General features: G+C 32.7%; 1 protein-coding gene across 1 annotated transcript in view; it reads left to right on the top strand.

The window, feature by feature from the left end:
* Nucleotides 1-15,575, top strand: part of LOC141289447 (A-kinase anchor protein 9-like) — a 61,531-nt gene that overhangs the window by 19,887 nt on the left and 26,069 nt on the right. Inside the window, exons 2-3 of the mRNA XM_073821541.1 lie at nucleotides 3,626-3,844; nucleotides 14,535-14,579. Coding sequence (XP_073677642.1) covers nucleotides 3,626-3,844; nucleotides 14,535-14,579 — 264 coding nt within the window. The remainder of the gene's footprint in view (nucleotides 1-3,625; nucleotides 3,845-14,534; nucleotides 14,580-15,575) is intronic.

Genomic DNA, 15,575 nt, shown 5'->3' with positions numbered 1-15,575 from the left:
GTTAGGATAGGACAATATTTGACTGAGATACATCTATTTGAAATCAGAAATCTGAGGATGCAAAAAAAAAATCAAAAATACTGAGAAAATCACCTTTAAAGTTGTCCAAATTAGGTTCTTAACAATGCATATTACAAATCAAAAATTACATTTTGATATGTTTACAGTAGGAATTTTACAAAAAATCTTCATGGAACATGAACTTTACTTAATTTCCTAATGATTTTTGGCATAAAAAAAAAATCAATAATTTTAACCCATGCAATGTATTTTTGGCTATTGCTACAAATATACCCCAGCCACTTAAGACTGGTTTTGTGCTCCAGGGTCACATATAATCGGATCATTATAGTTGCTGTAAGAAGTTTGGTCTCAGTGAACGTCTGTATTGCATGTGTTTTATTTGCATGTGTCAGACTCTGGTTGTTATTCTCCTTCAGTGGATGTTTTTACAGCCGCTGCTCTTTGTGAAGTTGTTTTGTTTCTGAGGTGGATCTTTCCCAGGAGTCTGTGCAGTATCCTAGACACTCGCAAACATCTGATCCCACAGGACGGCCGTCGAGCTCACGTTCTCACCTCTCTACTCATTAGAGTTCATTCAGCGTAATGGACGTACATTAGTGCCAACGCTCTTTTTGCTTGTTTACATAAATAATGTAAAAGCCGCATGCGCGATTCCTGCTCCGTCGCCATGGTAACAGCAAAAAGAGTTTTTCAAATCATCTGTATTTGGGCTCCGGCGTTAAGAGGTTTTCTGGGAAATGTGTTTCTCACTTGTGTTCTTGAGCGTTTCAGAGGGACTTTCTGGGTGAAATGTCACCCAGATATAGACTGAAATGTTCAGGTGTTGCAGAGGAGAAAATGTTTCTTATTTAACTATAATAATGTATAGAAAGTGAGTTCATGCAAGTTCAGATTTTTATTTTCTTCATTCGGTGGAGGGATTTAACAGACTAAATTAAATTAAATTAATATATTGAAATGATTAAATTTCATATTTATTACAGTTTTTTTTTGTAAATTTTTTTTTTTTTTTTTAAGAATTCTCTTCTGCTCATTAAGCCTGCATTTATTTGATCCAAAGTGCAGCAAAAGCAGTAAAATTGTAAAATATTTTTAATATTTAAAATAACTGTTTTCTATTTTAATATATTTTAAAATATAATTTATTCCTGTGATTTCAAAGCTGAATTTTCAGCATCATTACTGCAGTCTTCAGTGTCACATGATCCTTTAGAAATCATTCTAATATGCTGATTTGCTGCTCAAAAAACATTTATTATGTTGAAAACAGCTGAGTAGAATTTTTTCAGGTTTCTTTGATGAGTAAAAAGTAAATTAATCTGAAATAGAAATCTTTTGTAACATTATAAATGTCTCTATCATCACTTTTAATCAATTTAAAGCATCCTTGCTAAATAAAAGTATTAATATCTGTAATTTCTTTCCCAAAAAAGAAATAAAAATTATACTGACTTCAAGATTTTAAATGTTATATAGTGTATAATGTTACAAAAGCTTTTTATTTAATGTAAATGCTGATCTTTGGCTCTTTCTGAAGGATCATGTGACACTGAAGACTGCAGTAATGATGTTGAAAATTCAGCTTTGATCACAGAAATAAATTACATTTTAAAATATAATCAAATATAAAACAGTTATTTTAAATAGTAAAAATATTTCAAAATTGTACTGTTTTTGCTGTACAAATAAATGCAGGCTTGGTGAGCAGAAGAGACTTCTTTAAAAAACATTTAAAAATCTTACTGTTCAAAAACTTTTGACTGGTAGTGTTTTCAATTCTAAGGCCTATTCGTGTGGTATTTCACCTGCGTTTTCATATTTTCCCTTGCCTTTTTTATGCATTTTTATTTATTTATTGCAACATTCTATGATGCATATAATTATTTGATTATGCATGTTTTTGCAAAATTTATTGTTAAATCCCTGCATAGAAAGCTGAAGATCTTTGTGAACTAATGCCATATAAACTCATGTGTTTGCAGTCTCTGATGAAAATAGTGGGGTGTTACTGCTCAAGAGCTGCTCTCGCACAACAGCTGTGTGTGTGTGTGTGTGTGTGTGTGTGTGTGCAGACAGGTGGTCATTTTTTTCTCTCCCAGCTGCTGGTTTTGTGACGCTGTTATTCTGTCAGTTGTTCTGTTTAGACGTGTCACATTCACCTCATTTCACTTTTGTAATGTGCTGTATTTCTAGGAAAGTTATACAGAAATGCAAAACCTGTGGTAATTGAATGAAAACAAGCTGACAAAAAGATTAAATCTAGGATTTGGTGATAATATATCATAACATTTTTTTAGTAGACCTACCATTTCTGTCCAGAAAAAAAAAAAACCAAAAAACATTTTTGTAAGTTGTTATATAGGACTGTTTTAGTGCCATGTAAAAAAAAAAAAAAAAAAAAAAAATCTAAGATTACCAGGTTAAAATCCTAATATAATAAAGTTAAAATATTATGTCTCAGCTTTATTCTCGATTTATTTTGACATTTTTATTTTCATAGTATTTTGACTTTATTCTTTAAATATTTTGACTTTATCCGCGTAATATTTCGACTTTATTCTGAAAAAATGTTAACATTATTTTTGAAACATTTCAACTTTATACTCAAAACATTTCGACTTTATTCTCGAAGCATTTCGACTTTATTCTCAAAACATTTCAACTTTATTCTCAAAACATTTCAACTTTATTCTCGAAGCATTTCGACTTTATTCTTGAAATATATTTAGACTTTATTCTTGTATTATTTCTTCTAATAGTATTTTGACTTTATTCTCAAACATTTCAACATTATTCTCGTAAAATTCCGACTTTATTCTTGAAATATTTCGTATTTATTTTTTAAACATTTAGACTTTATTTTTTAAAACATTTAGACTTTATTCTCAAAATATTCAAACTGTATTCTGGCAGTCTTATTTTTATTTATTTTTTTAACAAGGCACTAAAACACCATCATAGCTATAGCCCATGTGAGCAAAGTCAAAAAGTTTTAGTCTAATGCAATAACATCAACTAGTATTTTAAGAAAAGAAAACCCTCTGTGGGTCAAAACGACCTGAACACAGCACGAGGGCTAAGAAAGTAAGTAGTTTCGAACTCCACAGGATCTTCACACTGAGTTTCTGCATTTAGGTCAGTAAGTGTAATCCAGAGCTGCTCTGGTTTTAACACACTTCAGTGTCTGGCAGTAAATCCTGTTCCAACTCAGGCAAACGCTTCATTTGATCAAGTTGTTCATGTTTGCATTCTCAAGAGCTCTAGAACTCGTATTCCTTCCAGAAGATGATTTATGCTTCAAATGAGTGCTAAACAGATAGCCGTCAGCGTATGCGCTTACATATTGATGAACCAGATGTCAGTCTTAATGGACGTCTGTGCTGCTAATCCACTTAAAGCAAAGTTGAAGGATTTGCGGTGGCAGAGCAAAGGAAGGTGACAGTGTTGATCAACAATCAGACATGATTCGGCTCAACTTCACCAAGCTGTGCCGCTTTACCGTGGGTTTTTACGGTCAAATTTTTTACATTCACAGACTGCAGTTTTCCCATGTGTGATTTTTGTCGCTTATAAGCTTATGTTTGTGTCCCGTCTCTTCCAGCTGGCCGAGTACCGGCAGAGGAAAGCTCAATCCGATGGCCAGAAGAAGCAAAAGAAGAAGAAAAAGAAGCCGGAGGCGGACGCGGAGGAGCATATGCGAGAGGAGCAGGGGAGAAATGAGGGCGAGGAGCAGAGAGGAGATCAGACCACCGTGTTTTCCCTCTCAAAGACCCTTCGGAGCGGAGAAACAGTCTCACATGACCAGACCTACACCATAGAGGTAAGCAGAGTTCATGATCACTCATCAAGTCACTGTCTGCTCCGGTGGAGTTATTGTGTTTTATAGTTGAGGTATGTGTACCTATTAAACCCATGTTCCCTTTAAGGGGAGACACTGCAGGCAAAAACACTGTTTTTTCATGCACCTGTCAAGTTTGAGATTTTGGGCTTTTTGCTTTTTCATAAAGTGTTTTTTCAGACTAGTGGAAAGAAAACATTACAAAGACACTGTTAAGTGTTTCTTTTATAGACCTTTACCTATTTGTGTCAATAGATTTCAATTACAATTTAAATTTTAAAGGCCATGAGTTTTTTCTCCTACACTGAGCCATAAATCTCCACTTCAGTAGCACTTACACACACCAAACTTTACATTTTTATTCCTGTCTATATTCCAAAGGCTTTTACAGAGGGATTTGTTCATATATAATTTGCTTTATTTTATGCAACATTTTATTCCCCCCAAAATGGGGGAATAAATACATTTTTAAATGAGAGACAAATCTTGCATTTTAACAATACATTTTTCTTATAAACCATGTTAATATCTTTGAAAAACACAGATTTGGTGGGCTAAATGGGTACACTTATACAGAAGTATATATTACACAGAAGACACTTAACCCTCTGGGGCCCGGGGGTGTTTTGGGGCCCTGAAGAAGTTTTGACATGCCTTGACATTTGTGCTTTTTTCAGTATGTTAAAAACATATTAATATCCTAAATCTAAATACATTGTATTTAGCACAAATTGGACTACAAAAATATGTAAGCAACATGAATGTACACTTTTAAGTTTTTGAGAAAACAATGTTTATGCGTGCATTTTGAAAAACTAAATTTTTGAAGTCACTGAAATAAGGTCATCTAACACATACAGAATATTTATTCTCGGGACTTTCGAGAATTGGATGTGGTAGGCTTGGTTTTTTTCTACCAAATGATGTGAAAATCATCTAGTTCACTTGTTTTCACAAAACAGTATATAGATTTAAATTTTTGAAGACACTTTTTGTTTAGAGTGGCTGTATGCGAGGAGGCGTGAATCATCATGAATAATGCTGTGATTTACACCTGAGAAGACAAAGACCTGCATAATGAGCCGCATAATGAGCCATTCAGTCGGATGTTGACTGAGAGGAAACAACAGAAAGAATAAAGGAAAAATGAAAGGACAAAATACATATATATTTAGTTTGAAGCGTATTTTGAATATATTTAACTATCACACAAAATAACTTGTCTTTCACTTGTGAGTGCAGTTAAACTTTTTATTAGGAACAAAAGTAATAAACACAGAAGTCAAGATGTCGAGGGTGCACTATCCAAATCACTTGCAGGAAACTTGAACACAGGAAAACGGGGAACAGCAGAAACTGCAAAGAAAACAAGTAGATGTGAGCAACACAATGATCTGACAAAGACAGAGCTAACATGGAGAAAACACATACACTACCAGCCAAACTTTTTATTATTAAAAGTTATTTTTTTTTTAAGTGAGCAGTTTTTTTTACATAGTAAACCTATTTCACAAAATTAGATAATTATTTTTCTTTAAAAAAGTACCTTTGACTGGTAGTGTATAGCATAGGCGTATAACAGTTAGGTGCAAATAAAACAGTGTGAGATAAATACAGGTGTAAGGTTTGTAATGAAGTGATACAGGAGAAACCATACATCTTCTACCTTTCATACAGATTACTTAAAAAGAGAATAGTATTTTTTTATTTGAATTGGTTTATGTAAAAGTAAACATTTCAAGCTTTCTACAAGTAAATGCATTATGTCTGTGAGGCACGTAATCACTTAGATTTAGGTTTCATGCACGTTAGTTTCATTTATGTGTCTGTGTAAAGATATAACAGACAGTGAAGGCAGAGCGCGTGCCCTGACTGTTTTCTTATTTTCATAAAAGCACAGTGTATACAAATAAAAATATACCCTCTACAGTTTCGAATGATGTATTGGTTGTATTTGTACGATCAAAACTGACGGAGAATTTTACATTCTTTTCGGAGTTATTACAAAAGCGTGCCTCAAATGCGCCAGCGCGTTTTTCGACCAAAGTTGAAACATCCTGTCATCATGAGACATTTAGATGCAGTGAAATGAAACATACTTTATAATGTTTCACTTGCTGTAGTCAGGAAATACAGTTGGCAAAAAGTCTTAACTGGTAAAATGTGTGCACATTCTGTCACAGTAACAACTTACAAATATAAAAGAAAAAAACTTACTTGTGTAAATATCTCATCTGCTGGTTCACGCCATGTCTCATTTAATGTTCATCTTCTGAAGTAAGTTTTATTCCTGACAGCCCGTCTTCTTCCAGAAAGGACTAACTTGAAAGAAAAGAAACTGCTTTCTCCTTTGTTTACTGTGATGTGGGCGTCTACTTTTGGCGCGGCGCCCTCACGTGGACGATTTGAATATGAAAGACTGGAATCGCTCCTGGGCGTGATCTAATTAAAACTAATGAAGCAGACAAGAGAGACTGGACATCGTGTTGGTTTCATACGGATTACTTTATCACAGAATATTTGATTTCAATAAACATTACTTTATTTGAAAGTATAGATATCAAGCTTTCTCTAGACATATTGCTCATGTCTCTGTGTTGTGTATTGGCTGAGTTATAGTCTATTTTAATGACGCGTTTCTGAATGAAGATCACGGAGATCAACGCGGCAGACAGCACACCCTTTTTGTTTTCTTTATTTTGTAAAATCACAATATTTTTTTGGTTTTGTGAGTATATACAAATAAAAGTAGACCCTTTACAGATTCGATTGATGTACTGCTTTTATCTGTACAATCAGAAATGACCGAGTAATTGAAGTTCCTTTTGGGAAACTGCCACAAAACGCGTATACGCGTGTTTGGACCCCAGGGGGTTAATTACGAAGGCGTTTTAGTGCCACATAAAAAAAAACGAAGATTCCGAGAATATAGTCGAAGTACCACGAGAATATAGACGAAATATACGAAAAAAGCCGGAACACTGCGAGACTAAAGCCGGAACACTGCGAGACTAAAGCCGGAACACTGCGAGACTAAAGCCGGAACACTGCGAGACTAAAGCCGGAACACTGCGAGACTAAAGCCGGAACACTGCGAGACTAAAGCCGGAACACTGCGAGACTAAAGCCGGAACACTGCGAGACTACAGCCGGAACACTGCGAGACTAAAGCCGGAACACTGCGAGACTAAAGCCGGAACACTGCGAGACTACAGCCGGAACACTGCGAGACTAAAGCCGGAACACTGCGAGACTAAAGCCGGAACACTGCGAGACTAAAGCCGGAACACTGCGAGACTAAAGCCGGAACACTGCGAGACTACAGCCGGAACACTGCGAGACTAAAGCCGGAACACTGCGAGACTAAAGCCGGAACACTGCTAGACTAAAGCCGGAACACCGCGAGACTAAAGCCGGAACACTGCGAGACTAAAGCCGGAACACTGCTAGACTAAAGCCGGAACACCGCGAGACTAAAGCCGGAACACTGCGAGACTAAAGCCGGAACACTGCGAGACTAAAGCCGGAACACTGCGAGACTAAAGCCGGAACACCGCGAGACTAAAGCCGGAACACCGCGAGACTAAAGCCGGAACACTGCGAGACTAAAGCCGGAACACCGCGAGACTAAAGCCGGAACACCGCGAGACTAAAGCCGGAACACTGCGAGACTAAAGCCGGAACACTGCGAGACTAAAGCCGGAACACTGCGAGACTAAAGCCGGAACACTGCGAGACTAAAGCCGGAACACCGCGAGACTAAAGCCGGAACACTGCGAGACTAAAGCCGGAACACCGCGAGACTAAAGCCGGAACACTGCGAGACTAAAGCCGGAACACTGCGAGACTAAAGCCGGAACACTGCGAGACTAAAGCCGGAACACTGCGAGACTAAAGCCGGAACACTGCTAGACTAAAGCCGGAACACCGCGAGACTAAAGCCGGAACACCGCGAGACTAAAGCCGGAACACCGCGAGACTAAAGCCGGAACACCGCGAGACTAAAGCCGGAACACCGCGAGACTAAAGCCGGAACACCGCGAGACTAAAGCCGGAACACCGCGAGACTAAAGTCGGAACACCGCGAGACTAAAGCCGGAACACTGCGAGACTAAAGCCGGAACACCGCGAGACTAAAGCCGGAACACTGCGAGACTAAAGCCGGAACACTGCGAGACTAAAGCCGGAACACTGCGAGACTAAAGCCGGAACACTGCGAGACTAAAGCCGGAACACTGCGAGACTAAAGCCGGAACACCGCGAGACTAAAGCCGGAACACTGCGAGACTAAAGCCGGAACACCGCGAGACTAAAGCCGGAACACTGCGAGACTAAAGCCGGAACACTGCGAGACTAAAGCCGGAACACTGCGAGACTAAAGCCGGAACACTGCGAGACTAAAGCCGGAACACTGCTAGACTAAAGCCGGAACACCGCGAGACTAAAGCCGGAACACCGCGAGACTAAAGCCGGAACACCGCGAGACTAAAGCCGGAACACCGCGAGACTAAAGCCGGAACACCGCGAGACTAAAGCCGGAACACCGCGAGACTAAAGCCGGAACACCGCGAGACTAAAGTCGGAACACCGCGAGACTAAAGCCGGAACACCGCGAGACTAAAGTCGGAACACCGCGAGACTAAAGCCGGAACACCGCGAGACTAAAGTCGGAACACCGCGAGACTAAAGTCGGAACACCGCGAGACTAAAGCCGGAACACCGCGAGACTAAAGCCGGAACACCGCGAGACTAAAGCCGGAACACCGCGAGACTAAAGCCGGAACACCGCGAGACTAAAGCCGGAACACCGCGAGACTAAAGCCGATATTTGTATTTATATTGCCATTTTCTATTAGTATATTTATATCTTTTTTTTAGTTTGAAATAGAAGACATAATAGAGATCTCTGATTGAAGTCCTTAAAATTCAAAAAGTAGAGCTTGAAAAGTCCTTGAAAGTCCTGGAATTTCGTTTTACAGTATCTGTACGAACCCTGCAAAAACGCGCCTAAAAAGTCTCTTTTCTAGTGTTTCTGACCATCTATAAAACTCATAATCTAGATGTAGATGTTATGATTATGGTTACTGTAATTATGAGTATAATGACATTAATGTAATCACAAGTGTTCTGTTTACATGAGCTGCAGATTTAATGGCATTATAAAGGTGCTTGTAACAACAGTCGGTGAGCAAACACTGCTGTTGTTTCTGTCTGAATGCTTCAGTCGTGGGCTGGTTATGTAGATGTTTCTGCAGGCTGTTGTTGTGCATGAACTGCTATAACTAATGTTTAAAGGTGAAGTGTGTCATTTCTGCAGCTCTGAAGGGAATCACAGGAATAAAGACTCCAAACAAACACAGAGGCTATGCATTATTGAATATAGTGATAGAAAACAAGATAGATAAATAAAGACTTAAAGTTCAGTGATTCACTGAGTGACGGTGATAGTTTAGTGTTAGTGGGATATTGATATAGTTTTATAAGTATTTTGAATATTAATTTTAAAGTTGTAATTTTTTTTGTGCATGTTTTTTGTATTATTTTTTGTTTTATTTTTAGTTATTTAAACGTTATTGTTAAGTGAAAATTAGATTCACATAGATCGTATAAAATAAGTATTTGCAAAAATACAAACAAATCTAATTTCTTTAGCCATATTTAAGGAATATTTATACCAGTATTTATTTACAAGAAAATTGTAAATACACAAGACATAAATAATAAATAATATAATAAATTACCTCGTAATAAAATCAAATGAATCTTTATCAATTAATTAGACATGCTTCTGATATTTAAAATTTAATGAAACTATTAAAATTCAAGAAAATTAATGGTAAACCGATTCACAGTATTTGAACAAAATAACACGTATTTGTAGCAAACGCCAAAAAATACATCGAATGGGTCAAAGTGATCAATTTTTCTTTAATGCCAAAAATCATTCAGATATTAAGTAAAGATCATGTTACATGAAGATATTTTGTAAATTTCCTACCATAAATATATCAAAACTTAATTTTTGATTAGTCTAATTATAAAACAGAATTTAGTTATTTATTAATTTATTTATTTTCATTAAGCAAATTTTCTAAGTTAACAGTGGAAAACCTATTTATTTGGTTATTTAGTTATGTTTATATTTATTTATTTAAGCACATTTTACCTCCAGTTATAAAAGCAAATCTATTTTTTTTAATCGTTTAGAGCCCTATTTTTTTTCTTTAATTATATTTTCTCCTCCAGTTATCAGTTGAAAACCTATTTATTTATTTAGTTCGTTTTACAAAACTATTTCACAAAACAAAAACTATTTATTTATTGATTTATTAATTGATTGATTTTCATTAATTAATTTCTCCAGTTATCAGTAGGAAACCTATTTATTTATTTATTTTCATTAATTAAATTTTCTCCTTTATTGATTTATTTTAATTTTTTTTAAATCACGTTTCTCTCCAATTATAAAAGCAAAACATATTTATTTTTTTAAAGCACATTTTCCCCCAATTATTTATTTATTTACATTAAGCACATTATAAAACCTATTTATTTGTTGGTTTATTAAATCAAATTTTCCCTATGATTATAAAACAAAAAAAAATTATTTTAATTTTTATTTATTTGTTCATATATCCATGAAGCACATTTTTTTTTCTCCAGTTATCAGTATAAACTGTATTTTTGACGTTCAAACTTTGGGGCACCATTGATATCCATTATATGGAGATAATTCCTGAATTTTATTCCTCAAAAAAACATAATTTCTTATCAACTGAAGAAACAAAGTCACAAACATCTTGGATGACAAGGGTTGAGTACATTTCTGTTCTGGAGGTGGACTTCAACTTTAAAGGCTCTCTATATATAGACATATGTACTGTATGTATATTTAAACAGATGATAGAATATTTATCTTGATATATTTCTGTGATGTATGGATGTTTTTATGGCTCTCAGGTTTGTTGTGTGTTTGCAGTTGTAGATGAGTGTGAAATTAGTGGTTGCCCAGGCAACGGACAACTGCGTTTGAACTGGTTAAGCTGTGTGTGTGTATGTGTGTGTGTGTGTTTCGGCTGTCCTTGCAGCAGATTAGCAGCGCTGACGTGATCTCGCTCTATTCATTGGTCTCTCGTACATCCGTGTGCTTTACAAACAGAGGTTTCTCCAGGACGTTAGCAGCGTTTCAGCTCCGTCTGTGAGGTCATGCTCCATCTCTTTGTTTGAATAAAATAATGGTCCTTAAGCATGCAGAGACTCCTCTGGACGGCTCTTATGCGGTGTGTATCTGACGCACGTTTGCATTTAAATCACTACCTCAAACTTTCGAGTGCTCCTGTAACTTCCTCCTGCAGCTGTTGCCGTGGAAACACCGCTTGTGAGTGTTGCGCTTGTGATTGGTACCACAGTAAAGCACACCACACTGGTGTTAAAGAGAGATCAGCATGTCTGATGGGTTTGGCCACGCTGAAGTCATATTACTGAGATACTAAATTAACTACAAGCTTTTAACTAGTACAGTAATAAGTGTTGTAGTTAACACTTATTACTGTACTAGTTAAAAGCTTGTAGTTAATTTGAATCTCATTTACTATATTGCTTGTATTGTTGTTAATACACAAATATTCGTTGTTATAAACACACTTCTCATCCAGTTATTAATACAAAAACTGTATTTATTTTACTTTTTTATTCAGTCAGTACAAAACTGTTTATTTATTTATTTTTATTAAGCACTTTTTTCTAATTATCAACACAAAACTGTAATGTATTTATTTTCATTATTTTATGTATGTATGTATTTTAAAATTTTAATCACATTTTTCTCAATCTCATATTTATTTTCATTCATTTTATATTTTCTCCTCCAGTTATCAGTAAAAAGCCTATTTATTTATTTATTTATTTATTTTTGTTTATTTTTAATCACATTTTCCCTGCAATTATAATAAACAAAAACTATTTATTTATTTATTTATTTTCACTATTTACATTTTATCCTCCAATTATCAGTAGAAATCTGTTTATTTGTTTAAATCACATTTTCCCTCCAATTATAAAACAAAAACATTTATTTATTTATCTATCCATTAAGCACATTTTCTCCTCCAATTATCAGTAGAAAACATGTTTATTTATTTATTTATTTATTTGTTTATTATTTCTAAATCACTTTTTCCTTCTAATTATAAAAGACTATTATTTATTTTATTTGCTTATCTATTTTCATTAACCAAATTTTCTACTTCAATTATCAGTAGAAAACTTATTTATTTGTTTGTTTATTTATTTATTTATTATTTCTAAATAACATTTTTCTTCTAATTATAAAAAGACTATTTATTTATTTTATTTATTTATCTATTTTCATTACACAAATTCATTCTCCACCAACTATCAGTAGAAAACCTATTTATTGATTTATTTTATTTATTTGTTTATTTATTATTTCTAAATCACATTTTCCTTCTAATTATAAAAAAGACTTTATTGTATTTATTCATTTTCATTAAGCAAATTTTCTCCTCCAATTATCAGTAGAAAACCTATTTGTTTGTTTATTTATTTAATATTTCTAAATCACATTTTCCTTCTAATTATAAAAATATTTATTTATTTATTTTCATTAAGCAAATTTTCTACAATTATCAGTAGAAAACCTATTTATTTATTTATTTCTAAATCATATTTTCCTTCTAATTATAAAAAAGACTATTTATTTATTTTATTTATCTATTTTCATTAAGCAAATTTTCTCCTCCAATTATCAGTAGAAAACCTATTTATTTGTTTGTTTGTTTATTTATTATTTCTAAATCACATTTTCCTTCTAATTATAAAAAATACTTTATTTATTGTATTTATTTATTCATTTTCATTAAACAATTTTTCTCCTCCAATTATCAGTAGAAAACCTATTTGTTTATTTATTATTTCTAAATCATATTTCCTTCTAATTATAAAAAAACTTTATTGTATTTATTCATTTTCATTAAGCAAATTTTCTCCTCCAATTATCAGTAGAAAACCTATTTGTTTGTTTATTTATTTAATATTTCTAAATCACATTTTCCTTCTAATTATAAAAATATTTATTTATTTATTTTCATTGAGCAAATTTTCTACAATTATCAGTAGAAAACCTATTTGTTTATTTATTTCTAAATCATATTTTCCTTCTAATTATAAAAAGAATATTTGTTTATTTTATTTATCTATTTTCATTAAGCAAATTTTCTCCAATTATGAGTAGAAAACCTATTTATTTGTTTGTTTGTTTATTCATTATTTCTAAATCACATTTTCCTTCTAATTATAAAAAATACTTTATTTATTGTATTTATTTATTCATTTTCATTAAGCAATTTTTCCTCCAATTATCAGTAGAAAACCTATTTGTTTATTTATTTCTAAATCATATTTTCCTTCTAATTATAAAAAAGAATATTTGTTTATTTTATTTATCTATTTTCATTAAGCAAATTTTCTCCAATTATGAGTAGAAAACCTATTTATTTGTTTGTTTGTTTATTCATTATTTCTAAATCACATTTTCCTTCTAATTATAAAAAATACTTTATTTATTGTATTTATTTATTCATTTTCATTAAGCAATTTTTCCTCCAATTATCAGTAGAAAACCTATTTGTTTATTTATTTCTAAATCATATTTTCCTTCTAATTATAAAAAAGACTATTTATTTATTTTATTTATTTATCTATTTTCATTAAGCAAATTTTCTCCTCCAATTATCAGTAGAAAACCTATTTATTTGTTTGTTTGATTATTTATTATTTCTAAATCACATTTTCCTTCTAATTATAAAAAACACTTTATTTATTTCATTTATTTATCTATCTTTTTCCATTAAGCAAATTTTCTCCAATTATCAGTTGAAAACATATGTATTTATTTAAGCACATTTACCTTTAGTTATCAATACAAACGCTGTTCTTTTGTATTATTTATTCATTTTTAATAAATTGCTATAATAGCTATTATAAATTGAGTTAAACCCATTTTACCTCTGATTATCAATTAATTAATGCCATTAACCACACTTCCTTCTCCAATTGTACCAAAATCTGTTCACTTTTTATATCCTATTATCAATATAATCAATGCAAAACTATGTATTTACATTATATTTGTGTATTAGAATTGGTTGCATTGTGACATTATTCTAATATTAGTTTAGTTTGCATAGTGTCGCATTTTTGACATTCATTATGTAATATGTTATATAAATTATTATATTTTATAGAGAGGAAAAATGACTGTTACAGTAGTGAATCTAATTAATGTTTCCAATACTAGTCAATCACAGCCATAGTTCTAGCTATTGTATTGTGTTTTGCATCTCTGGACTGCTGTGGATATAGGTCAGACGTTCATGCATGGGTGTAATTAGCCGTGATCCGCACAATAGAGCCGCGGCTGAAGGAAATGAGAGCAGCGTCCCGTCAGGCTTTCGTAGCTCAAGTGTCTGGAGATGTGGAGACGATGGGGATCAGATACAGCCATCCTAGCCTTTATTCCCGGATGCTTCTTTTTATAAAGTGTGTGGATCTTGATTAGTGACCCACTAACACCGAAGGCTCCCAAAGTGGAACAATGTAGATGTTAATTGCACATGTGACCTCATTATGTTTTCTTTTTTTTGTTTTTCAGCCCGAGAGTGAAGTCTCAACCACGGCTGAAGACTGTTCATCTGAGGTAAGATCTATTAGACGTTGACGCTATTTATTTATTTATTTGTTTAAGCATGTTTTCTTCTCCAATCATCAAAGCAATAACTATTTATTTACATTAAGCACATTTTCTTCTTTAATTATCAAAATATATTTTTTATTTACATTAGGCACGTTTCCCCCCTAGTTATCAATACAAAATATTTATTTATTTTAATTTAAAACATTTATTTATTTCCCTTAGGCACATTTTCCCCTAGTTATCAATGCAAAATATATATTTATTTATGTATTTATTTGTTTATTTATGTATTTATTTATTTCTCTTTGGCACATTTTTTTCCCTAGTTATCAATACAAAATATTTATTTATCTATCTATTTTTTAAATTAAGCACGATTTCTCCTCCAGTCATAAAAAACCCTGTTTTTTTATTTATTTTAATTTAAAACATTTATTTATTTCCCTTAGGCACATTTTCCCCTAGTTATCAATGCAAAATATATATTTATTTATGTATTTATTTGTTTATTTATGTATTTATTTATTTCTCTTTGGCACATTTTTTTCCCTAGTTATCAATACAAAATATTTATTTATTTATCTATTTTTTGAAATTAAGCACAATTTCTCCTCCAGTCATAAAAAACCCTGTTTTTTTTATTTATTTTAATTTAAAACATTTATTTATTTCCCTTTGGCACATTTTCCCCTAGTTATCAATGCAAAATATATATTTATTTATGTATTTATTTGTTTATTTATGTATTTATTTATTTCTCTTTGGCACATTTTTTTCCCTAGTTATCAATACAAAATATTTATTTATTTATCTATTTTTTAAATTAAGCACGATTTCTCCTCCAGTCATAAAAAACCCTGTTTTTTTAATTTATTTTAATTTAAAACATTTATTTATTTCCCTTAGGCACATTTTCCCCTAGTTATCAATGCAAAATATATATTTATTTATGTATTTATTTGTTTATTTATGTATTTATTTATTTCTCTTTGGCACATT

This window comes from Garra rufa, chromosome 17 (assembly GCF_049309525.1).
Source record: "Garra rufa chromosome 17, GarRuf1.0, whole genome shotgun sequence".
In the NCBI taxonomy this organism is placed as follows: domain Eukaryota; kingdom Metazoa; phylum Chordata; class Actinopteri; order Cypriniformes; family Cyprinidae; genus Garra; species Garra rufa.
The sequence above is the reverse complement of the archived record's forward strand: the minus strand, read 5'-3'. Positions and strand labels throughout refer to the sequence as shown.